This window comes from Salmo salar, chromosome 16 (genome assembly GCF_965601325.2).
Source record: "Salmo salar chromosome 16, fSalSal1, whole genome shotgun sequence".
In the NCBI taxonomy this organism is placed as follows: domain Eukaryota; kingdom Metazoa; phylum Chordata; class Actinopteri; order Salmoniformes; family Salmonidae; genus Salmo; species Salmo salar.
Genome location: NC_138306.1, coordinates 83,887,131 through 83,911,744, shown reverse-complemented (window position 1 = coordinate 83,911,744; position 24,614 = coordinate 83,887,131). Strand labels below are relative to the sequence as shown.

General features: G+C 43.3%; 1 protein-coding gene and 1 non-coding gene across 7 annotated transcripts in view; both read right to left on the bottom strand.

The window, feature by feature from the left end:
• The window catches only part of LOC145861149 (myc box-dependent-interacting protein 1), a 43,420-nt gene that overhangs the window by 10,774 nt on the left and 8,032 nt on the right, over nucleotides 1-24,614 (bottom strand). The window contains exons 2-13 of one of the 6 annotated variants that reach the window (XR_014380991.1): nucleotides 21,127-21,207; nucleotides 20,746-20,800; nucleotides 19,331-19,425; nucleotides 18,656-18,751; nucleotides 17,523-17,630; nucleotides 16,724-16,816; nucleotides 16,121-16,206; nucleotides 15,840-15,915; nucleotides 15,684-15,739; nucleotides 13,060-13,098; nucleotides 11,239-11,287; nucleotides 9,926-10,121 (exon numbers count right to left, since the gene is read on the bottom strand). Coding sequence is in view for 4 of the 6 variants with exons in the window: in XM_082963057.1 (XP_082819183.1) it covers nucleotides 11,239-11,287; nucleotides 13,060-13,098; nucleotides 15,684-15,739; nucleotides 15,840-15,915; nucleotides 16,121-16,206; nucleotides 16,724-16,816; nucleotides 17,523-17,630; nucleotides 18,656-18,751; nucleotides 19,331-19,425; nucleotides 20,746-20,800; nucleotides 21,127-21,207 (834 nt within the window). In the remaining 2 variants the exon portion in view is untranslated. The remainder of the gene's footprint in view (nucleotides 1-9,925; nucleotides 10,122-11,238; nucleotides 11,288-13,059; nucleotides 13,099-15,683; nucleotides 15,740-15,839; nucleotides 15,916-16,120; nucleotides 16,207-16,723; nucleotides 16,817-17,522; nucleotides 17,631-18,655; nucleotides 18,752-19,330; nucleotides 19,426-20,745; nucleotides 20,801-21,126; nucleotides 21,208-24,614) is intronic. The other 5 variants (XR_014380992.1, XM_082963057.1, XM_082963058.1 and 2 more) reach the window with 5 other exon arrangements.
• On the bottom strand, nucleotides 7,726-7,916 carry LOC123732494 (U2 spliceosomal RNA). The gene has a single exon (XR_006763175.1). It is a non-coding gene; the product is annotated as a U2 spliceosomal RNA (small nuclear RNA).

The following is a 24,614-nucleotide window of genomic DNA, read 5'->3' as shown; positions in this document are numbered from 1 at the left end:
AGCTGAGAAAAGTGCTGGGTGGCGACACCAAGCATGCCATCTCCTTCCTCAACCGTCTCCCCATCTTGGTCCAATAAAGCCGAAATAGTCCTCTTTCCCCAGTGATTTAATTTTTTTGAACAAATATGCAGAGCACCTCATCATTATCCGATTTATCTTGCTGACTTTTGAACATAGTCTTGGGCTTTCTTTTCAAAAAGGACTGCTGCTTTTTCTGCAGGATACACAATGTGTCTATCTAAACCACCAACATTCAAATTACCTTGGATGTGCAAATCTTCTAGTTCATTCTGCAACTTATACAAATATTTATTTATTATAAACTTTATCTTGGCAATAATTTTGCAGTAAAATCTTGATTTGTAATTTTGTGCTCTCCCACCACTCCATGGCTGTAGAATAAAAGGATTTCATCATTAAAAAGCCCTGGAAAAAATACCTAAATCTTGTCTCAAATGTGTTGTCATGTAAAATGCCGTGATTCATTTTCCAGTATCCTTTTCCAAATTCAATTATTTTTAATTCTACTGTCAGTCAGGCAACTGTGGTCAGAATTATAGAAGACCGGATTGAAGCGTGCAGAGGACACACCGAGTCCATGCAGAACAAACACAATCTATGTGGCTCCTTGCGCCCCTGCTGTGGAAGGCGATATTGGTAATCGGTCTCTAGGACGACAATTTTCTATCAATTTCGCGTATAGCAATCTGTGGTTGATTACATTTTCTTTTACCTTGCAGACAGGGGTTTTCCTTGCCCATTCCACAATTTTCTTAAAATGTAATGGGATAATTTCAGCTTTTGGCTTACTATTATCCCACTCCACCATGAACCTTAACGGTACGGACAGCCAGAATTTGATTAAAATTTGACATTTGTGTACACAAGACGACAAAAGACAACAAACGTTTGAGTAGAACAACGCATCTAGCTTGAGAGGAATATGAGGGAAATCCCTTCCACCAGCCTCTATAGGCTGGTACATCCGATCTCTACGGATGTACTCATTTCCCCCCCAAAAGAAATTAAACAGTACCCGTATGAAAGTTTTTCTTAGAGACACCGGCATGGGAAACACATAGGCAAGGTGAAGTAATGAAGGCAGAATGTCCGCCTTCAGCACTAACACCTTTCCACTAAATGATAGTCGCCTCACTTTCCACAGTCCCAATTAAACATGTCATCTTTAATTTCATTTCCGAAAGATATCCCGAGCACTACCATTGGTCCTGTGCACACAGTCAAACCACATAACCGATCAGTTCTCCATTTCCACTGTCCCATATATTTTATCGCTGTTTTATTCTTGTTTATCTTCGACCCAGAGGCAACAGAGAATTCATCAATGACTTTGATAGCCTCTTTCAAGCTCAGGTCGTCTTGTAAATATAAAACTGTGTCGTCCGCATATTGCGAAATTTTTGGAATATCCCCTCCAGGTAATTTTATGCCTTTGATGTTGTAATTTGTCCTAATTGCGCATGCGAACGGTTCAATATATAAAACATACAATAGAGCAGATAGAGGGTCCCCCTGTCTGACACCTCGTAATTGCTTGATAACATTTCCAATATTCCCATTAATATTTACCCTGCTACCCACGTTACTATAAAGAATTTTTATCCATTTCACAAAATTATTTCCAAATCCCAATTTTTCCGGAACTCTAAATAAAAACCCATGGTTTACCATGTCAAAAGCTTTTTCCTGGTCCAAATTCACAGTAATAGCTGGCAGGTGCCTTTCCTCTAAATATGCTTGAATGTCTCTGTGCAATTGCAAGTTCCAGGTTATTTTTCTCCCTACCACACCGCATGTTTGGTCTAAACCAACAACATATGCCATGGCAGAAGATAGGCGATTAGTTATGGCTTTGCTTAATAATTTATAGTCAACACACAACATTGTTAAAGGTCTCCAATTTGCTAGTGTCTTGGGGTCTCCCTTTTTGTAAAGTAGAGATTACCCCCTCACACATCGAACCTCCCATATGCTCCAAACCAAATATAACTCTAAACACTTCCAACAGATGACATCCAATTAAATCCCCAAAAACGATGTAAAACTCTTTAGAGAGCCCATCCACACCTGGTACTTTATCTTTCATGCTCTTCAGTGCCATATACATTTCATCTAATTTCAATTCCCCTTCTAATTGGTCTCTAATATCAAAAGGTATCTGCACATCCAAGCATTTAGTCCCCTTCTCATAATCAATTGTTGGTTTTTGAAATAGCTGAGAAAAGTGGTGTGTAGCGACACCAAGCATGCCATCTCCATCCTCAACCATCTCCCCATCTTGGTCCAATAAAGCAGAAATAGTCTTCTTTCCCCGTGATTTAATTTGTTTAAAAAAAATATGCAGAGCACTTCTCATTTTCCCATTTATCTTGCTGACTTTTAAAAATGAAATCTTGAGCTTTCTTTTCAAAAAAGGCATGCTGCTTTTTCTGCAGGATACACAATGTGTCTTTATCTAAACCACCACCATTCAAGTTGCCTTGGATGTGCAGATTTTCTAGTTCCTTCTGCAACTTATAAAATTATGTGGTTATTACGTACTTTATCTTTGCAAAAATTCTGAATAGAATTCTTGATTCTTAATTTTGTGCTCTCCCACCACTCTGACAGTAGAATAAACATATTTCATCGTTACACAGCCCTTGAAAAAATACCTAAATCTTGTGTCAAACGTTTTGTCATGTAAAATGTCGTTATTAATTTTCCAATACCCTTTTCCAAATGCAATTGTTTTTAATTCTACTGTCACAGACAAGCAACTGTGGTCTGAATAAAATACCGGAGTGATGCGCGCAGAGGACACACCGAGTCCACGCGGAACAAACATATAATCTATGCGGTTCCTCGCGCCCCTGCTGTTTCCCCAGGTGAAACCGGGATTATCTGCATGCGCAACTCTATAAGAATCAACCAAATTATATTTCTCTATTAGTCTTTTTACAAGATGTCCTCCTAGATTACCTCGGTCATATGACACATTAAAATCTCCCCCCATAAACACCTGTCTGTTTGTCATAAAAATAGCGTCTAGGTCATTAAGCATTTCCCTGCTTTCCTTGGGTGTCGGTGGTGCATATACATTAATACATCGAAAACATTTACCCCTCCAATCTATATCTACTACTAAAACCCTCCCGTGTACTGCCGAAAAACTTCCTAGTATTTTTAACTTCCTGTTCCCACATAGCACCCCGACCCCTGTAGAGTGCACCCCGCCGACACTCCACCTCGACTCTCCCTGAACCCATTCCCGCGTAAACCTCTCCACATCATTTTGATCTTTTAAATGTACTGTAATGAAACAGCAAGGAGCAGGTCTCGAACCCTCGACTTTCAAGCCCGAAGTCCGGCGCGCTATCGACTGTGCCGCAAAAGCATGCTCGAGCGGCAGTCGATTTCCGCGCTTATAAACCCAGGGTCGTTACACTACTCCCTCCTTTCAAAGAGCGCGTCCTCGCGCTAGCTTGCGACTCAACGTCTTACAGGGACGCGCTCACCGGCCGAGCACGCGCACTGTCGTGGATGCAAGGTCCGATCACTTCCGACACCAATGTAATGAAACAGCAAGGAGCAGGTCTCGAACCCTCGACCTTCAAGCCCGAAGTCCGGCGCGCTATCGACTGTGCCGCAAAAGCATGCTCGAGCGGCAGTGTCGATTTCCGCGCTTATAAACCCAGGGTTGTTACAGTACTTCTTGTAAAAAACACACAGAAAAGCAAATGGAGGACAAATGGGAAAAAACAGTCGCCCTTTTAACTGGGTTCCTAAGCCCTCTAACATTAATGCTAGCTAGGTTAAAAATGGACGACATGGGATAAGGAGGGAAACGGACAACTATCTAAATATGACATTATATTCAAGACTGACTTCAAGTACAGTTCCTCATTAGGAGGCCTGTCTGGGAACCGATGGTCCCCGGCGGGAGGACTGTCCTCAAAGATAGGGGTCGGGAATACACTGCCCTCCTCAGACTGCTCCCCCTCCGTCTGTGTGGGTGCTGGGACACCGCTGGGTGCAAAACCACTGCTGCCGATGGAGCTGCCTGACTGGGAAAGCAGAGTCTCCTCTGCGCTGCCCGGGTCTCCCTCGCTTTTCTCCTCCGACTTCCCGCTCGCAAAACAACTGAAGCGATTCCCCCCCATGGCGGACTTCTCCGTCGCCTCCATGCGAACGAGTGGGGAAACAGGGCTCATCTGCTTCCTTTTGACAGAGCACTTCCTCCTCTCTCCCACCGTTGTCCAGCTCTCCGGAGCAGAGGGCGCGGTGGTCTCTCCCTTAGCCTCCTCCACTTGCTTGTTCCAACTCCTGTCCGCCTCTCCGCTCTCCACGGGAGATGATGGCGCCTTACTCCCGCTCTCCTCAGACTCCCGCCGTTCTCTCTCCATCACTATCTCATCCACAACCTCCTCAATGGCGCGTAGTTCCATGCCTTCTCCCTTATCTTTCCCGCTCTCCGCTCTTTTCCCGCTCACCGCTCTGGCGTAAGAGGGGGCTGCCTTCGGGCAGTGACGGAACAGGTGGTCCTCTGAGTTGCACAGACTGCAGCGTTTGGACACGGTGCAATCCCTCATTACATGACCGAGAGTCCCACAGTTTCTGGCATCGGCTAGGTGCCCATACGTGCTGCACTTCTTGCAGAAACGAGGCTGTCCAGCATACATGAGGTAGCCCCTGTCTGCACCGATAGTAAAAGAGGCGGGAGGATGGCGGTAGCCATCATGGCCGCTCTCGTCTTCCCTCAGCAGCACACGGAACTGCCTCTTCCCTGTCCAGATGCCTAGGGCGTCCTTAATATTTCTCACTCCTGGCAAGATGGTCACGTACCGGCTGAGGTAGCACACTAATGTTTCTTCGGTGACCCAGGGGTTGAACATGTGCACCGTTAGCACCCTCATAGTGTGCCTGCATAGGGACTCAACTTGAAAAGCACTGGGGGCGGGTGCTGTCGCGTTCGCACGGAAGAGCCCTCTCACCTCCTCCAGCCGGGTGATGGTGTAGAACGACACATCATAAAACTTCTCGGGTGTGTTCTGTTGCAGACAGTGCACATCTTCTGCTGTCAGACAGAGGTCCAAAAAGAACTTCCTTACCAAAACGAACTCTTTCCATCAAATTCTCTTCTCCAGTCCATTGAAACCGCAGCATGTTCTTCAGTCCAGTGGCCGCTGACTGATGTGGCCGACGACGCCATCGCACCACCTTGAGGATCCCTTGGGTACTGCACTCGATCTTTATCTTGATCTTAGCCAAAAGGCGGAGAAGCGATACCGCAATGCTATCGAAAGGTGCCATTCTCAGACACGTCAAATTCGATTACACCAAAATGATATGTAAACTTTCTGCCAAATATCAAAGATTATGCTTAAAATCGTGGCATAGATTTGATCAACGTCGGCAGTAACCACTTGACTGTTACAAAGTAACAAATTGCTAGGTTCAGGGTCATCCGCCCTCCAATCGGAAATGAGTGTTACATTAAAACCAGATTAACAGAAATTTGAATAATAATAGTGGGGGGAAACAATTTGGAGTTAATAATAGAGACATTTGATCTTGTATCAAATATCTCTGGTATCATTGCTGCCACAACGTAACTGAAGATTTTGTCCACTTGGTGGCGCCAGAGTTCCACCGACTGATCAAGATCAAATGTTATGATGGCCATGGAGGAAGGATATGGGGAGCAAAGTGAAAATGACATGGCTTGAGAACACCTCTTGGAACCTGTGGCCAGACGGGGGAAGACTGGGTGAAAGCATGAGGAGGTTTTTTAGGGCCTTTGTTTTTGTGGAACCCAGCAGAAAAGTATCTTGAAGGCATAGAGTCAGGTGAAGAGAGAGTGGGAATTGTCATGTTATCAAACTTTGGTTTTTCTTTGCATATATAATTATGCATAGCTTAACACATTAATACTGTTATGTTTTGTATTTCTTTTTGCTTTTCAAGTCTTATGCTATAACTCTTAGGAACCAGAAGCTAAAATGGAGAAAGTCAAAATGTCATTCTGTTATCTGACGAGAGATGGAAATAAGAGTGTGCATAGTGTGATTTATAGAACAGAGGCCACAAGTCTTGGATTTGTAAACATAATCAACTGTGAATGTTAAATCATGTTTTATTATCATTGTTCATTAAGTAATTTCCAAGTTGATATAAATGATGAACAGTGTGAAGGTAATGTTCAAAAGGGTTCTGACTTCTAAACTTGAAATATTGTTAATCATCAGGTATCCTATGGAAATGAGAAGGGCCACAGTCTGGTTTCTACACCAGAAGCTAATGGGTATCTGTAGGAGGAATGTATATGGTGGAGTCGATTAAGGTTGGATATGAGCCAGGGGCTTAGACTGTTACTGAGTAAATTAAAGGCAATCACTGATAAGGGTGAAGAGCTGTGGATTAGTGAGGAATGGGGGCCCAGGTCAGGTCACATTAAGGGAGAAGGAACAGTTTATTACCCACATCACTTACATCTATCTATTGAAGTTAATGCTTAAAGAGTAGGAGGAGCCTTCACCTAAATTGGGGTGGGTATATATAACATTACATTACATGTGTGCTGGTGGGAACATGTCTTGCTCCGTTCAGCAGTCTGACCCATTGGGTGAATAAATGGTTAGAGTTTTACTGAGTTTTTACTCTTTATTTAGAACCTAACAATATAAATATCTGGATTTGATTAGAGCTTTGATCAGCATAAATTCCAACCTGATGCTACCTGAACCTGATGAGACATATTAAATACATTTAATGAGCCCTACATTAACCACATTTAATAAGCCTAAATGATTTCGCCCTCATCCAATAGGCTACATACATGATATAGACACATTAGGACTTTTCAGGCTACAGAAAAGGTCAATTTGTCAGCAAGGCGCATCAATTAATGTAGACCCAATCAATGGCAATTGCTGAACTTCATTAGGCAAACTTTTTGGTGTTCTGTAACACATGTCTATTTACATTCAACAAATGGCACTAGTTTGCTATTTTGTTGTGCCATGCTATGTTGTTGTCTTAGGTCTCTCTTTATGTAGTGTTGTGTTGTCTCTTATGTGTTTTGTCCTATATTTTTAATCCCAGCCCCCGCAGGAGGCCTTTTGATAGGCCGTCATTGTGATTAAGAATGTGTTCTTAACTGACTTGCCTAGTTAAATAATAATAGTAGGTTATACGTGCAGTTCAGATGCTGAAATCATTTTGGAGTGGAAGAACATGCACAAAAGTAGCCTACATTTTGAAGTGATTTGTTTGACAAATCAGATGAAAATATCATGACTGGGTGTGTTTATGCCACTTTTTATTTTTTTTGAAATACCATTTAATTGACTTGTTTATTAGGCCCAATAAATATGTTTTACTGGTATGTGAGGCAGTCCATGTTACCAGTGCATGACTTTAGCACATTTCATAGTTTATATGTATATATTTCCAATCATAACAATTGTCTTTTTTTTTACTACTTTATTACTTAGCTAGTATATTTTTGATAATGCGTATTGCACTGTTGAGGAGAGCTTGCAAGTAAGCATTTCACTGTACCGTTTATCCATACACATGAAGAATAAACTTTGATTAGAAGATTAACGCAGCATTCACATCAGCTATCATAGTCAACTTTTGCAAATGTGAAAAAACATCATGATCCTAATGAATTAAACCTAAGCAACTCCGTTACCTCTACTTGATTTATCTTTACAATGACAGGGGTGCACCGTTCCTGGAGGTACTGCAATACCAGGTCGATGCGTGGAGTGGACGGAGCAAGCCCCTATTCCATCTCCCTGTTCCAAAAATCAATTTAATATATGGTCCCCAGATAGGGGACGTATCAGATATTAAACTGATAAGAACAGATACTACACTTGATCTTAGCCAAAAGGCCGAGAAGCGATACCGCAATGCTTTCGGGAGGAAGGTGCCGTTCTCCGACACGTCAAATTCGACTATGATTACAACAAAATGAGCTCTGTAAACTTTCCACCAAATATCAAAGATAATGCTTTAAAAAAATGGTGGCATGGATTGGGAGATAATCAAAGTCAGGAATAGCCACGTTTGACTGTTACAATGTAACAAATTGGTAAAATCGAAGTCACGTGGTCATCCGCCCTCCAATCGGAAATGAGAGAAAGCGTTGTTAAAATAAAACCAGATTAACAGCTAAATTTGAGTAATAATATATCACGGGTGGGGGGAAACAATTGAGATGATAATAATAATAATAGTGACATAACATTTGATCTTGTATCAAATATCTCTGGTAGCGTTGCTGCCACAACGGAACTGAAAAAACTGTCCACTTGGTGGCGACAGAGTTCCACCGACCGTCGCTTTTTCCAAGCTGTCCTGTGTGGTGCACGAAACTGCATTTGAATGTTGAACCACTTGACTTCAATACATCAATGCAAATAATGTGAACAATTAAAATAGTCTCTTTTTTTATATCAGTCTGTAAAGCCTTGTATGATAAGGCCATTGTGAGGAGGCCTTCATAAAGTTGCCCTCCTAAATTACTAGAGACCAAACTTCAACGACGGCACTGGACTGCAGGAGCGGTCTTGGCATATGGTCCTGGCTACCTAAATGTGTCCTCCACATAATAAACTGTACAAAACATGGCACTTTTGAGGGTTACTTTTACAATTAAGCTTACTCAGTCACTACAACAACCTTCATATCATGGACATAAAACGCCATTAGGCCTAATGAAAATACTGTATATGTAAGTTATTTGGTTGGTGTCTTGTGAATCAACCTGTATGTGCATTAGGGTTGAATATTATCCCAGTATCTTACAAATGTTCCTCCCGAGAATAAATCACTTTTCTCCCGGGTAACCCGCTATTAACCGAGAATAAATATGTTTTCTCTGGGGTATTTCCCGCCAGGAAACCGAAAGTGACATTCATATAGCATCATAAAGCATATAAATATCTGGATTTGATTAGAGCTTTGATCAGCATGAAAATTCCAACCTGATGCTACCTGAGCCTGATGCGACATTAACCAACCACATTTAATGAGCCCTAAATTAACCGCATTTAATGAGCCCTACATTAACCACATTTGGTGGTTGGACTGAACTTAACGGGAAGCATAGAAATAGCACACATAGAACAAATCTACCACTTCTTAGACTCGCTTTCAATGAAAGATCTATAACTTATTTATATGTGAATTTGGTCAGGTCGCCCAAAAAGTAACATATTGCAGCTTTAAATCTGAGATACTCTGTCTGTCAGTCTGTCTGTACCCTGTCAGTGTGTCTGTCTGTCCCCGGTCTGTCAGTCTTACTGCCATGTGAGGAAGGCTGTCAGTTCGTCCCTTGCATGCATTGAGTGAATCCATGCATAGCATGCAAAGACTGTGCACTGAACGAGGGGAAGAGTTTAAACCACCAGGACCACAAGCCTGTGTCTGACTGACCCCTGAATCCGGACACCTTGCTGCCTGACCAATGGGGAGACACACCAACTTTGAGTGGCGGCCTGCAATAGTACATCCAGGTCCATATGGAGCAGGTTAATAAACCCTGCTGGGGCCAAACACTGCCACACACACGAGGAGGAAGACAAGCACTGGGATTACTGGGACATTTTACTGGGAAGGTCCTGGAGATGACTGGTGTGGTGTTACCAGTTGTAATAGTTGCAGAGATATGGATAGGCAGGTGAACAAGTAGGTGGAGGATGGATGAAGAGGGTGAGGAGAGGATGGATGAAGAGGGTGAAGGACTGACCAGAGAATGGAGGTGGGAGACCAGACCATCCCTAGGAAAACAAGGGGGAAGAGGAGGTGGGAGACCAGACCATCCCTAGGCTAGAACCTATGAGCCGTCTGAGTTGACACTGAGGGTATGATGTTGATGGAAGCCTGAGGGGACATTATGACATCCTCTGACCTGCGGCTGTGATGCAGTGGTTGCCTGTGACGGTGCGGTTGCCTGTGATGGTGCGGTTGTGTTAGCGTCGGGCACCAGGGCTTCGCCATCGAACGAGATTATGTCCTGTTGCGTGTCTGGAGCTGGAGTCAACGAGGGTCTGGGGCTGGGGGGCGGGCGGGCGTACAGGGGCGGGTCCAGGGGGCGCCGGCCTCGTCTGGAGGGTCCACGGAAGTATGTACACACATGCAACAGTAGTGAGGGAGACACAGCACACAGGTTAGTAAAACACACCAGCACACTAGTAATAGTAGGTTACTGTTACCTAGGCCGGTATCCAATCCAAGGCTTGTCATGGAGCAGTTCTGGACAGACGACAATGCGCCATTTCAAGGCAATTTCCCTGACATTCCTGGAGATTGTGTTTACGGTAAACGCTGCGCATGTTGGCTCAAGCGTAAATTACCTTTAGAAATCAAGTGCAATGCGCTGCTTTATAACGCGCCATGGATTGGATCCAGCCCTAGTCTGTAAGGCAATGTGCTGCTCTATAACATGCCATGGATTGGATCCAGCCCTAGTCTGTAAGGCAATGTGCTGCTCTATAACGCACCATGGATTGGATCCAGCCCTAGTCTGTAAGGCAATGCGCTGCTCTAATAACATGCCATGGATTGGATCCAGCCCTAGTCTGTAAGGCAATGTGCTGCTCTATAACGCACCATGGATTGGATCCAGCCCTAGTCTGTAAGGCAATGCGCTGCTCTAATAACATGCCATGGATTGGATCCAGCCCTAGTCTGTAAGGCAATGTGCTGCTCTGTAACGCACCATGGATTGGATCCAGCCCTAGTCTGTAAGGCAATGTGCTGCTCTATAACGCACCATGGATTGGATCCAGCCCTAGTCTGTAAGGCAATGTGCTGCTCTATAACACGCCATGGATTGGATCCAGCCCTAGTTTGTAAGCGGTGTCTATGTTAGAAAAGCCCATTTCTATCAAACCAATGGAGAGAAACTCTCCATTCAACATGCTCTGGGTTAGTTTCATCTCTCGCTTTGAGAGTTTTCCGGAAGAGAATGTTAGTGACTGTGTGTGTGCTCGCAATTGTACCGTCCTCTCCTTTTTCCACCCTTTTGAATTCAACACCTTAAAAATACTCCTGAGGGTTACAGACCTTAAAACAGACCCTAAACTCAAGATTTTCCACACACACGCTTCTGACCCACGCTTCTGAAAATGACACTCATTCATCAACGCACAAACCCCAGTCACTCAAGACAAACACAGAGACAGTCAGACACGTTACAGCCCCTGTATGAGGGAACCTTACCTTGGGTGCAGCGTCTGGGGTAACGCTGTGGTTGGTGGCAACTGCCTCACTGGGAAAGAGAGAGAAAGCGAGAATTACTGACTGACTCCCGTGTCATGCCATGATGAAGATGTCCTGGTTGTGTTCAGTAGAGAGAGAACATTTTACTGTATTTATTTTTCTAGGAAGGAGAAAGTAGAAAATAAAGAGGCCAGAGGAGGAGGAGATAACGAGAGAGGGGGCAGAGGAGGAGAGAGAACGAGAGGGGCAGAGGAGAGAGAACGAGAGAGGGGGCAGAGGAGAGAGAATGAGAGAGAACGAGAGAGGGGGCAGAGGAGGAGAGAGAACGAGAGAGGGGGCAGAGGAGGAGAGAGAACGAGAGAGGGGCAGAGGAGAGAGACGAGAGAGGGAAGAGGAGGAGAGAACGAGAGAGGGAAGAGGAGGAGAGAACGAGAGAGGGAAGAGGAGGAGAGAGAACAAGAGGGGGGACAATGACCTCAGTTGTGTTGGAGCAACGTGCGGGCGATTCACTAAGATGATAGTACAACGGGCAAAGATGTAGCAGCTTATCAGTTTCAGTCATCCACAGTGGTGAAGGTCTGACTATCTGGTGGCGGCTGCCCCGATTAGTTTTTTTAGCACACACTGTCCCCCTGTATCACCATGGGAAAGCAGAACAGGGTCAACTGGTGTGCGTAAGAGAAAACATTTTGAAACTGAGTGAAATGCGTTGGTACTACCATTGAACTTGTCCGATAAGAACACAGACGTTCGTTATTTTTGTCACAAAACATTTTGTTACGGTGTGCCCTACTGAACACAACCTAGATGTATTTGTGTGTAGTCAACAGTCTGCACCATCCACCAAGACCACAAGATGGGAGCAGAGGGCTGAGAAGTATATTTAATGATCTGTGTATACAGCCTCATTTTAGCAGGGAGAATGAGCATATGCCAAACAAACCATTCTTTATTATTAATATATAACAAGACCGTGCGTAGTACTCCACAAATACACAGCTCAGAGCAAAAACTATTTGAGAACGTTGCTGCGGCATGAGACACCAACTCACAACACAAGGCTTCCTCAAACGTCATGCTGCGGTCATGCAGAGGAGTGCCTGACCTGAAACACACGGACACTCAGACTGAGAACTAGAAGAACACCATGAATGTCCAAGCACACAGCAGAACTCCATGCACTACTTGACAGATGACGGTTCACTTGGACAACTAAAGGTCTGTATATATCCTGTGTTGAGTCCTCCAATCCTTTATTCTCACGCAGTATCTAACTGCACCATGCAGAGAGACTAGTGCTGTGCAATTAACCGGAATGCCGGTTATTTTTTGGTTTTTAAACAACTAATTCAACAACTTCAGTTCAATTATTTGAATTCCATTTATTTTTTTTATTTTTTTCTCTGAGTTCATTGTGCACATAGTGCTGCCGAACTGTGTGATGTAGTAGGGAGTTGTAGTTTCCAACAAGCTCTTTATAAACCAGATCATGCTGAACTGTGTGATGTAGTAGGGAGTTGTAGTCTCCAACAAGCTCTTTATAAACCAGATCATGCTGAACTGTGTGATGTAGTAGGGAGTTGTAGTCTCCAACAAGCTCTTTATAAACCAGATCATTTTGAACTGTGTGATGTAGTAGGGAGTTGTAGTCTCCAACAAGCTCTTTATAAACCAGATCATGCTGAACTGTGCGATGTAGTAGGGAGTTGTAGTCTCCAACAAGTCCTTTATTCTCAGTCAGTATCTAACTGCACCATGCAGAAGGACACACACAGGCACATATAAACTGTCACACTGGTCACTCCCAGTCAGGTCCATTACCTCTTCTTGGGTCCAGGCTTCCAGTCTTTACCTGCCTTTCTGTGGGGAGGGGGGTGTAATTTACTCTACAGTATTCTATATTCAGCCAGTCATTTCACTTCCTCACTAGAATGTGTAAGCACAGGGTTGGATAAGTTACTTTGTAAATGTAATCTGTTACAGTTATTAGTTACCTGTCCAAAAGTGTAATCAGTAACAGAACTTTTGGAATACCCCAAACTCAGTAACGTAATCTGATTACATTCCGTTACTTTTCGATTAATTTCCCCTTAAGAGGCATTAGAAAAAGACAAAAATGTATGTTGCCAATTGAACGACATCTATTTCAGGATAAATCATTGTAAAAGTTTACATAACTGGCCATATATGGATGTTTCATTTTACTTTATGGGTTGGTTATGTAGGCTTCTTCTAACCCATCACTTTCTACTACAGATAATAATAAGATTCAATTATATCCTTACATTATAAACCAAATTCTATCAGAATTCCAGTCATTCCAATAAATGTTATACCTCTTGATCTCAAAGAATAGGACTTGGAAATATGGAAGTATAGATTAGCCAAATTGTTTTATATGCGCACCAAAACTAAGGACTTATTAGCCAGCCCTACTCTGTTGTTTATGATTGTGTTGTCATGGAGGACTGATTGGGCTCATTGATTCGAGTTGAAAAATAAATGCTGCGCTCATGGAATGGCATGCTTTGACCAATAATAAGTGATATCCATATCAAATTAGACTACACCACTGCTGTCATCCTTACCTCCAAGTGTTTATTCAAGTTGGATAATCTTTGGATGCCAAAAGCAGTCACACCATTGGAAGACATAGCTTGGACTGTAGCCTACAAAAACCTATTCCTGCTCTTTCCCCGCAATCCATCAAACACATTTGGTGTGTCGTCATTGTCATGACGTTGCCCTCTTTGGGTACAGCGAGCACCATCCCCCTTCCTCTCTCCCTGTTACACTCAGGCTGCTGTGGTCAGAGAGGTCGTAAATTCCTGAAGGAGAATCCTGCCTCAGGGCCAGACAGTATAGAGAGTGAGTTTCATAGAGAGAACAAAGGAATTTCTTCCACCTTACAGAACTGGAGGTCCGAACAATATTCATGTTCTAGAGAATGTATAAAAGATGGGTGAAGAATCTAGCTACGAACTGGTCCGTTTGGTACAATTTTGTGAAACTCATGAGACAATACGGCCACATTACCATAACGCTGTTTATACAATAGCCTCAGTTATGAGGCTTACATCTAATTGTTGTATGGAGTGAATGAGTGGGGATGATACTGTTTGTGAAATGATGTGGTGCTATGTAATGATGTTAATGTGAGAGAATTGTATTTCTGTTTAAAGTTTCACTAAGTCATTGGCACGCCCCCAGGGACACAGACAGGACCTGGCGTCATGAGACAGCCTTCTATGTTCCGAATAAAACCCCCACCTGGGTTTTCTATCACCAGACCAGCTTACCTCAATTATGAGAGGGCTAAGGGTAGAGACGAGACCAGTACCTCTATCATAGAGGGAAATAAGGTTTAAGTAGATTGCTGAATCTTTTAACCATCCCACGTGGTTAAACTCTTAGACTATCGATACCGACAGAATAAGTCATTGATATTAATTACTAGTCTGCAGCTAGGAATTCGGTATCATTGAACGCGAAGACCGACAACCGCCGAAACATCTATCCTATAACGACATGAATGAATTTCACTCTGAACTATCCATTCTAACCAAGACAGACAGACAGACACAGAGAGACACAGAGAGAGAGAGAGGGCGGACAAACTCTCCAACAGAAACAAACTTTTCAACAGAGATCCCGATGACACCCTGAGCGTAAATATATATATTGATTGCAGTTATTCCCGAATGAGTGAGCGTTCACATGCAAAGGCTTAGCATTTCAATTGTTATAATTATCAACTTTGTAGTGTCTCTTATCTTTCGCGCTCTTATCAGTCCCTCTGTCTAACAAGCCGCCATGCCGGTTTAGACCACTAGGGCATATTCCCCTATAATTAATTTTTAACCATATCTACTGTTTGTTATGCATTTCTGTGAGTACTTAGTAAATAAATGATTTTAAGACAATTGATGTATGGATGACTCATAGTGAAGACTGGGCTCGTGCAGATAACCAACAATTTATGACGTTTGGAATGAGACTAACGTGAGGTAAAGAATAATTCATTAATCAGAAGACTAAGTGATCAGATATTAAAATATCTGAAAGTTATATTAGGAAAATTATAACTTTGTAATCTGAATATTTTCCTTGGTGCCCCGACTTCCTAGGTAATTACAGTTACATGATTAAGTAGTTTAATCACGTAATAATAATTAGAGAATTTTTTATAAAGATTCATCTTCAATTTAATGATGCCAAAGACACGACATCATGTAATCCGTTACTCCCCAACCCTGTGTATGCATTGGACCTCATTTCTCTAGAATTACCATAAAGTTCCTAAAAGATGCACCAGACAGAGGTAGATTTTACAGGTACATATAACAGTGGGGCAAAGTGGACAGGTATGCCACAGATGAACACTATCATATGTACAATACTCCACTGGTATTCCAACACTGGTATTATGTCAAAGTCTCACTCACTTGGCCAGCCTCTGCTCATCCAGTTTGGTCATGACATCATTCAGGTCCTGGTTCAGCTGCAAACAGAAAGATTGGAGGAGGTAAATGAATCAATCTAGACATGTATTATCAATCAGTCCCATGTACTGATGGTAGGCACCCAGCTCTCCCTCTCACCTTTCCCATGTCTTTGTGGAACCTCTGCTGATATCCAGCCATACTCTGGAATGTGTTAACATAGAAGCCAACACGACTAGAGAGATAGAGTAGAGAGAGAGAGAGAACATGTTAACATGGTGGCTGGCAACACTGTGCGTGTATGTGTCTGACTATCTGTGATGACATGTGGAAGAGAGAACGTGATAACAGTGGCTGTAAGTGGGTGGCTCTTCAGAAAGACAGAGGGAAGGAGATTGTGTCAGCCTGGTAGCATCAGTGAGAGGGTGGAGAAGTCTCACCTGTTCCACAGCTGTGGAAGCTCATCCTGCAGATCTACGTTGATCTCCTCAAATACTTTCTGAGCTCTCCCTAACTCCTCCTCTGCCTGTACAGACACCATCACACATCCACAGAGGTTAAACAATGTTAGTATCTGACCTGTACAGACACCATCACACATCCACAGAGGTTAAACAATGTTAGTATCTGCCTGTACAGACACCATCACACATCCACAGAGGTTAAACAATGTTAGTATCTGCCTGTACAGACACCATCACACATCCACAGAGGTTAAACAATGTTAGTATCTGCCTGTACAGACACCATCACACATCCACAGAGGTTAAACAATGTTAGTATCTGCCTGTACAGACACCATCACACATCCACAGAGGTTGAACAATTCTACAGTATCATGTTTGTTAGTATATCGTTACTCAAAAGAAAGCGCATTATCTACAATCAAACTAAAGAATGACATGGAATGCAGACAAAATGTTAGGGCATGGTGGCATAGAATTAGGAATTAGAACTCAGAATGGGTGAATGACAAGTGAGTGTTGAAGGCATGGCGGGGTCAGGGTGAAGTGTGACGGGTGAGTTAATTAGACATCTGTCACCTGGTTTCTGGTCAGGTTAGTTTGAGCTATTTGATGAGCAGACAGAATCCCCTGGGCCCAACCTGGGGCAGCCTTCTCCACAAGAGACATCGGCTAGCCATGCACACGGACAGAGAGAAGGCAAGACAAATAGTTTGACAGGCAGGTTAGCATTCAGACAGGCAGGTTTGAGAGAGTTTTGAAATAGGGCAAGAGTATTTCCATATTGTACATTAACTAACACCCAATCAAACACACACACATGAAAAACAGGTTAATGAGACTTTTTCCCCCCAGTAGGTTGATTGGTTGCTTATTTCAACTTGTATAGCCTAAGCCCATGGGAGCATGTGGCAAGCATAGCAAAACGTGCCGTGCCAAAATTGCAACGCAGAATGTTGCTTACTGACATCAGACATCATAATGTGGGTATTTGCATTAGCTTTGTTAAGGCCTTTATAGAGTCATGACTGAGTCACATTATAGAGCCGACCTGAACTGGATATTTTCTCTTTACATTGTTCTGTTCCTTCCAAGAAGGTTCCAGAAATGCTGGTCCTCTGTAGTTGGTAGAGCATGGCGCTTACAACGTCAGGATTGTGAGTTTGATTCCCGGGACCACCCGTACGTAACATGTAGGCATCCATGACTAAGTTGCTTTGGATAAAAGCATCTAATAAATGGAATATATTATTTGTTATTTTAAACGATGGTGGATGCAAAACCAGGCCATCCCAGTACAGCTGGCTCAACTTGGTTTGGCTCAGCAGTGTGATACCGTAATGAACCCAGGAAACGATGCAGTGGGCGACCATCTTACCTTGGCGATCTTGGCCTGGTCCTGCTTCTTGCCCTTCTGTAGGGAGCCAAAGTGATGCCTCGCACTGTCGTAGTCGGTCATCTTCCTGTCCCGCTTAGCGATGCGTGCCTGGTCAGAGACACCAGACAAACATACCCACAGAGTCACTGATAGATAGAAGGCTGCAGCTTCTTGAGAACCAATTAATCAAATGTATGTATTGATGTATCCTCTAACTGGTCAGGGAACTGAGCTGTTTCAGGGCTCCATTTAGCCTTCCCTGTAGCTCAGTTGGTAGAGCATGGTGTTTGCAATGCCAGGGGTTGTGGGTTCGATTCCCACGGGGGGCCAGCACAGGAAAATAATTCTATGAAATGTATGCATTCACTAATGTAAGTCGCTCTGGATAAGAGCGTCTGCTAAATGACTAAAATGTAAAAAAAATGTAAAATGTAAATCAGGGTCGCTGAAACGTTAAAGATTGTGCACCAGAAATGTAAAGGTGATTTCCTATTGAGCAGACATATGCAGTGTTTACCATGAATGCAGTCTCCGCAAACAGAGGAACATTACCATTACATTTTAAATCTCGCTGTAACTCTGAACTTCCACCATATGGATTGTATAGAGCCCAGTATGCGTAGACTGTTCTGTTAGAGCCCTCGGTACCAGTATGCTGTAGTCCTGTTCTGTTAGAGCCCTCGGTACCAGTATGCGTAGCCTGTTCTGTTAGAGCCCTCGGTACCAGTATGCGTAGCTCTGTTCTGTTAGAGCCCTCGGTACCAGTATGCGTAGCCTGTTCTGTTAGAGCCCTCGGTACCAGTATGCGTAGCCTGTTCTGTTAGAGCCCTCGGTACCAGTATGCGTAGCCTGTTCTGTTAGAGCCCTCGGTACCAGTATGCGTAGCCTGTTCTGTTAGAGCCCTCGGTACCAGTATGTGTAGCCTGTTCTGTTAGAGCCCTCGGTACCAGTATGTGTAGCCTGTTAGAGCCCTCGGTACCAGTATGTGTAGTCTGTTCTGTTTGTTAATGTGAAAAATCTATACATTTTTTATAAAAACATATTTATTTGTTTATTTATTATGGAGCTTCATTTTTCACAAAAGGGCCAAACACACACCCTCACACTGAGCACCTGACTGCAGTGACACACACCTTAACGTCAGGGAACTGGGCCAGATAGGTATCCATGGCGATCATGGAATTGTCCACAAGCTTGTCGTGGTAATCTGACCACAGGATGTCTGTCTCCTACAATACAGACAGCTGAGTCAAACAACACACTCACAAATGCAAACACTCACGCATACACCCACCCCCACCCCAATAACAGCTCCCCTAACAGTGCAGTTCAGAGCTAGTCTGAAACTAGTGCCATGTCTTCTAGCTATAGATCTAGTGTAGGCCACAGCTTTTCCCACTAGTCCTCATTCATCACCAGTCTACACAGTCATGAATGAGCTGTCCTTTACCTCCATGCAATAGTCCATCTCCTTCTCTATCATCTCCTACAGACGGAAGGATGGAGCGATGGAGGGAAAGAGACATGCAGTGAGAGAGAGAGGAGTATGTGTTGCAGGGAGAAGAAGTGAATGTGACAGTGATGAAATGGAGGGAGGAAACTAGACACTGGTTCCCTTTTCTATTCTCTTTTTACTCAAACAACCAATAGAATTGATCTGAAGTTCTCATGTTCTTTCTGCATTTTCAATTATACATTTAATTCAACCTCTGAAGTTTTGTACACCTCTTTCACAGAGGAACAGGTAGTCTTTCATCCTGAATTCCCATAGATCTCACACACACACCAACCGTGCTAGTCTCTCTCACCTCTGCGATGGTATCCACTTCCTCCTTGCCAAACCACTCTGGCTCGTACATATCCGCCAGACAGTCCTGCAGACGCTTGGACGCATCATGCATGGCTGAGGACAGACAGGCAAAGACAGACAGACAGACAGACAGACAGGCAGACAGACCAAAAACTGAAATGAAACTGGACCTACAACAGGAAGAGGTCTGTGTGTATTAATGTGTGTGTGAACACTACAACTGTGTCGCTCCCAAAATAGACAAGACCGAAACTGACAGATATTACTGTAATACCTAATAATATAGTAATAAGTTACAGGATACCTGCACACACATTTATACATTTCTTTTTAAACATTTACGTCATTTAGCAGACGCTCTTATCCAGAGTGACTTACAAATTGGTGCATTCACCTTATGATATCCAGTGGAACAACCACTTTACAATAGTGCATCTAAATCTTTTTTTTTTGGGGGGGGGGGGGGGGGGTTAGAAGGATTACTATATCCGATCCCAGGTATTCCTTAAAGAGGTGGGGTTTCAGGTGTCTCCGGAAGGTGGTGATTGACTCCGCTGTCCTGGCGTCGTGAGGGAGCTTGTTCCACCATTGGGGTGCCAGAGCAGCGAACAGTTTTGACTGGGCTGAGCGGGAACTGTGCTTCCGCAGAGGTAGGGGTGCCAGCAGGCCAGAGGTGGATGAACACAGTGCCCTTGTTTGGGTGTAGGGCCTGATCAGAGCCTGAAGGTACAGAGGTGCCGTTCCCCGTTTATAAGTCTATGCTAGGTAAAACCCCGCCTTATCTCAGCTCACTGGTCACCATAGCAGCACCCACCCGTAGCACACGCTCCAGCAGGTATATCTCACTGGTCACCCCAAAAGCCAATTCTTCCTTTGGCCGCCTTTCCTTCCAGTTCTCTGCTGCCAATGACTGGAACGAACTGCAAAAATCACTGAAGCTGGAGACCCATATCTCCCTCACTAGCTTTAAGCACCAGCTGTCAGAGCAGCTCACAGATCACTGCACATAGCCCATCTGTAAACAGCCCATCCAACTACCTCATCCCCATACTGTATGTATTTATCTTGCTTCTTTGCACCCCAGTATCTCTACTTGCACATTAATCTTCTGCACATCTACCATTCCAGTGTTTAATTGCTATATTGTAATTACTTCGCCACCATGGCCTATTTATTTATCTTACCTCATTTGCATTCACTTTATATAGACTTTTCTTTTTTCTACTGTATGTTTGTTTATTCCATGTGTAACTCTGTGTTGTTGTATGTGTCGAACTGCTGTACTTTATCTTGGCCAGGTCGCAGTTGTAAATGAGAACTTGTTCTCAACTAGCCTACCTGGTTAATAAATAAAGGTGAAATATATATATATTTTTAAAAACACACACACACACAGAAAGACATGCTTCTTACTTTTAACTGCTGCCAGGTAGGCCCTCAAGTCTTTCTGAAGTTTGGTGCCCTCGGCCTGGAAAATACAACAATGGGTTGGACTGGGATTGTGAGCATGATGCCATTTTCACATTACTGAACCAAACGGAGCCAAGCTGTACTGTGCTGCCCTGGTTACACATACAACATAGTTGCTGGGACCATACTGGAAAGGATATTGTGAAAAGACTATCTTAACCAGCCCAGTACGGTTCAGGTCAGTCATGGATCCGTTTGTGTGTGTGTGTGTGTGTGTGTGTGTGTGTGTAGGTTGGAAGGGGAGGGAACATTGGGCCACAACAGTGGGTTCACCATCTCAATGAGAGAGGGAGGAGAAAGAGTTGGAAGAGGCGGGACTCTCACCATCTGCTTGTTGAAGTTAGCCACACCCTCCTCGAACGCTGTGTCCCTGGTCTCATCAGCTTTACCCAGCTTCTGAAGGACCTGACAGAAAGACAAAACATCCCTGGGTGAATACATGAGCACTACAGGGCTACTGCAGGACCTGGGAGAGCACAGTCAATAATCATACACAGTAATACTTTACTTAAAGAGACCCTAGTCTTAATGGCAACGCCCTGCTTAAATAAAGGTAAAATAATACATCTACTGACCTACAAAAATGAATGATATCTTTCCAATTGATTTGGAGGAACGATATATAACTGGTAATACACTTGTCTATTTTTAGGCAGGCTGTCAAAGCCATGTGTCTCCTCTGTCTCTGGCAGAGACCAGCTGACAAGCACACCAAAGGCTCTGTGTGTCCGTCTCCTAGTTCAACATGGAGAACTTTGAAGCGTTAAGCTGTTCAACTCTGACTCTCTCTGGTGGAATTTTCTAAATGACACTAAATATTGTATACTACCCTGATAAAGCACATTTCAGTTTCAAAACAGGGCTTGTGAAATGTCATTTTTCATCTCACAGGAAAATAATTCATTTGTGGAGGGGATTACTGTAGCCTTGTTCACATTGGCAGTTTGAAGTTACTCAAATACATTTTTTTTTTGCATATCTGATTTGAATCTGTTATTTTTCCTCCAGTCTGAACAGCCAAAAGCCACATGGAATCGGATACTTCAAGCCACATTTCAAACCACCTTCGTAGGCAATGCGACTTGTCTTTAACGGTCAAATCAGATTTATTTGCCCTCACGTTGCTTTTAGATTTATTTGGCATATCTTGTTGCTTGCTAGCTACTTTGTTGACAGTTTGACAAGAACATGACGTTGTAGCTAACTAGCTTGTTAACTGTTTACAGACAAATGAATGTGCTAGAAAGCTAAACAGCTACATAGCTAGCTAGCTGACTGCTGTGGCTAGCTAGCTCGCTGACTGCCAAACCAAAAAAAGGAGGAAAGCCAAAAACCACTTGTTTTGAAAGTTGGATCATCTTATTCTGAGGCTTTAAGTGTTCTTCCACTATGAATTTGAACATTCAAAACAACTGGGAGCTATTGTTGTCACAACTTGTTACATAACTTCTGAGTGATAGGAAGCACGAGCACCACCAATCAGACTACACCACTGCGCACACACCCGTCATTACTATGACAACTAGCATAGCCATGTCAACAAATAACTGCTGTCTGAACACAAACAAATCTGATTTGGTCACTTGCTGTTTGGACAGTCAGTATTCCAAAACAGATTTGAAAAACAAAACAGATTTCAGCATTAAGGCCTGCAGTGTGAACAAGGCTTAAGTGTCTTCTGTTCAGGGTCAGTTTCCCAAACCCAGATTGAGCATAGTCCTTCACTAAAAACCATTCAAGGGAAAATCTCCATGGAAAGTCCAGGATTCTGAGAAACTGAAACCTTAAAGTTTCACTTCTACATTCTTTAACATTATAACCTCTGACTCATTCAAACAATAGAAAACGAAAACAGCAGACGTCAGCTTTTAGAAGAGCTTTCATCATTAAAAGAAGGAAGGGGGGGGGAAGAGGAGAAGGATAGAAAAGTAAGCATTACATTGAAGTGAAAAGGAGGGAGCGATTGGGCAATGAAGAGCTGATGACTTGGGGAGTGATGGGGCAATGAAGAGCTGATGACTAGGGGAGATGGATGTACAAATGTAGAGGTTAGAGGGCAGTGAAAGGAAATAGAGGAAAATATGCAAGGTAAAGGAAGAGAAAAAAAGTCCCCTCATCCAGCTGATCCTGGGGCTGAGTTCACAAACACACTGAATGAAGTCTCAGGACCAGAACAACCAATCAATCAGAATAAACCAAATTACAACAGTCAAAACAAAACTACATTACCTATTGGGAAACACAAGCATAAAGCAAACTGCAGTGTTACATGGCCCTAAAATCGACAGTACACCATGGCAAACTATTTCACCATGGTTACTGATCGAAAATGTTGAAAAACACAACAATAATGCCTTGTGTCCTATTTTTTTCCGGGAAGGCAGTGTTCCCATTTTGAACCATTTCATGTCTGAAGGTAGAATTCTGCCTACCAGGCAGGACCAAATAGTAAATCAAGTGCACCTACAGGCCTATCGCTAGCCAATCAGATAGCTCAGATCACCGTATATGCACAGTTTCCTTGCGCCTCGACTGTTTAAAGAAGCCTCAAACAAAGATTTTAAACTTTTAAAACCATGACTACAGAGACTCTCCGAAAACAATAAAGAGCTACAGTTTTTATAAGTTCGTGTTTAAGTTGTTATTCAGCACTGTCAACACTTTGTTCAACAGGTTTATAAGCCATAAAATGCGCATTTCGTTAAGCTTGTGTTATTATTTGCGGCTTGTCTTCTTTAATATAGAGGAACATTTCACTTTCTCTGCTCATAGGAGTAACATGACTTGGTGCATGAGGCAGAAGTAACGTACCGTTTCCACTACTTCCGAATTCGCCAGACGAAGTTCCGCCCCATTCATTTTCAATGGGAGCACGCGGAGCAATGCGCAGGGGATTTGGGAAGGTTAGCGGCATGAACCCTGCTAGCGGAGCGATAGAAAAAGTTCAGCTCTACTTTATGCAAATTACACGCGGCCACCGCTGTCGTTGAAAAATCAGGTGAGGAGCAGATATTTGCTTGAAAGTCTTCCCTTCATGAAACATAGTTCCTTCTGTCATTATTTCCGGGCAAACCAAAAAAAGATGGAGGAAAGCCAAATTGTTGCTGTGTCTGGATTTCTAATTATATAGGATTTCCCAGAATACAGAGACAAAATCATAAGGTATGAAGGACAATTGCATTGATTTTTGGTGTTGGGTGAGGAGAGATTTGCACAACAATGTTTGTTTGTGCTGCTTGTTAGCTATGAACCTCAAGCAACCTATATTACATTTGTCATTTAGCAGACGCTCTTATCCAGAACAACTTACAGTAGTGAATGCATACATTTCATTTTTTTGTTTTGTTCTCTCCGTACTGGTCCCCCGTGTGAATCAAACCCACAACCCTGGCGTTGCAAACACCATGCTCTACCAACTGAGCCACACGGCTTCGATCGCAAAACTGTGATCGAAGCCACCATTTGTGAATGTGTTGAGTCAATTCAATTGTGAAATTTGCCCACCAAAGGATAGAAATCACCAGTAACACACATTATAAATGATAAACTAAGAGCCAATTTATGCTTGATCCGTGAATGTCGTACGGATGGTGTGACGCCTCTGGAGGCACGCAGAGGTCAAATCAAGCTCCGCCACTCAAATTTAGTAACAATGCGGATGGCTCCGTATAGCTCCGCATTGACATGATTGGTTGACGGTAGGTGGGGGCGGGAGGTCCTGTATAAACAAACTGACTTCCTTGACAACTTCTTTCACAACAGCTCTGTACTGCTCTGCGAAGAGTAAGAAGTATAAATGCCCTTACTTCTGC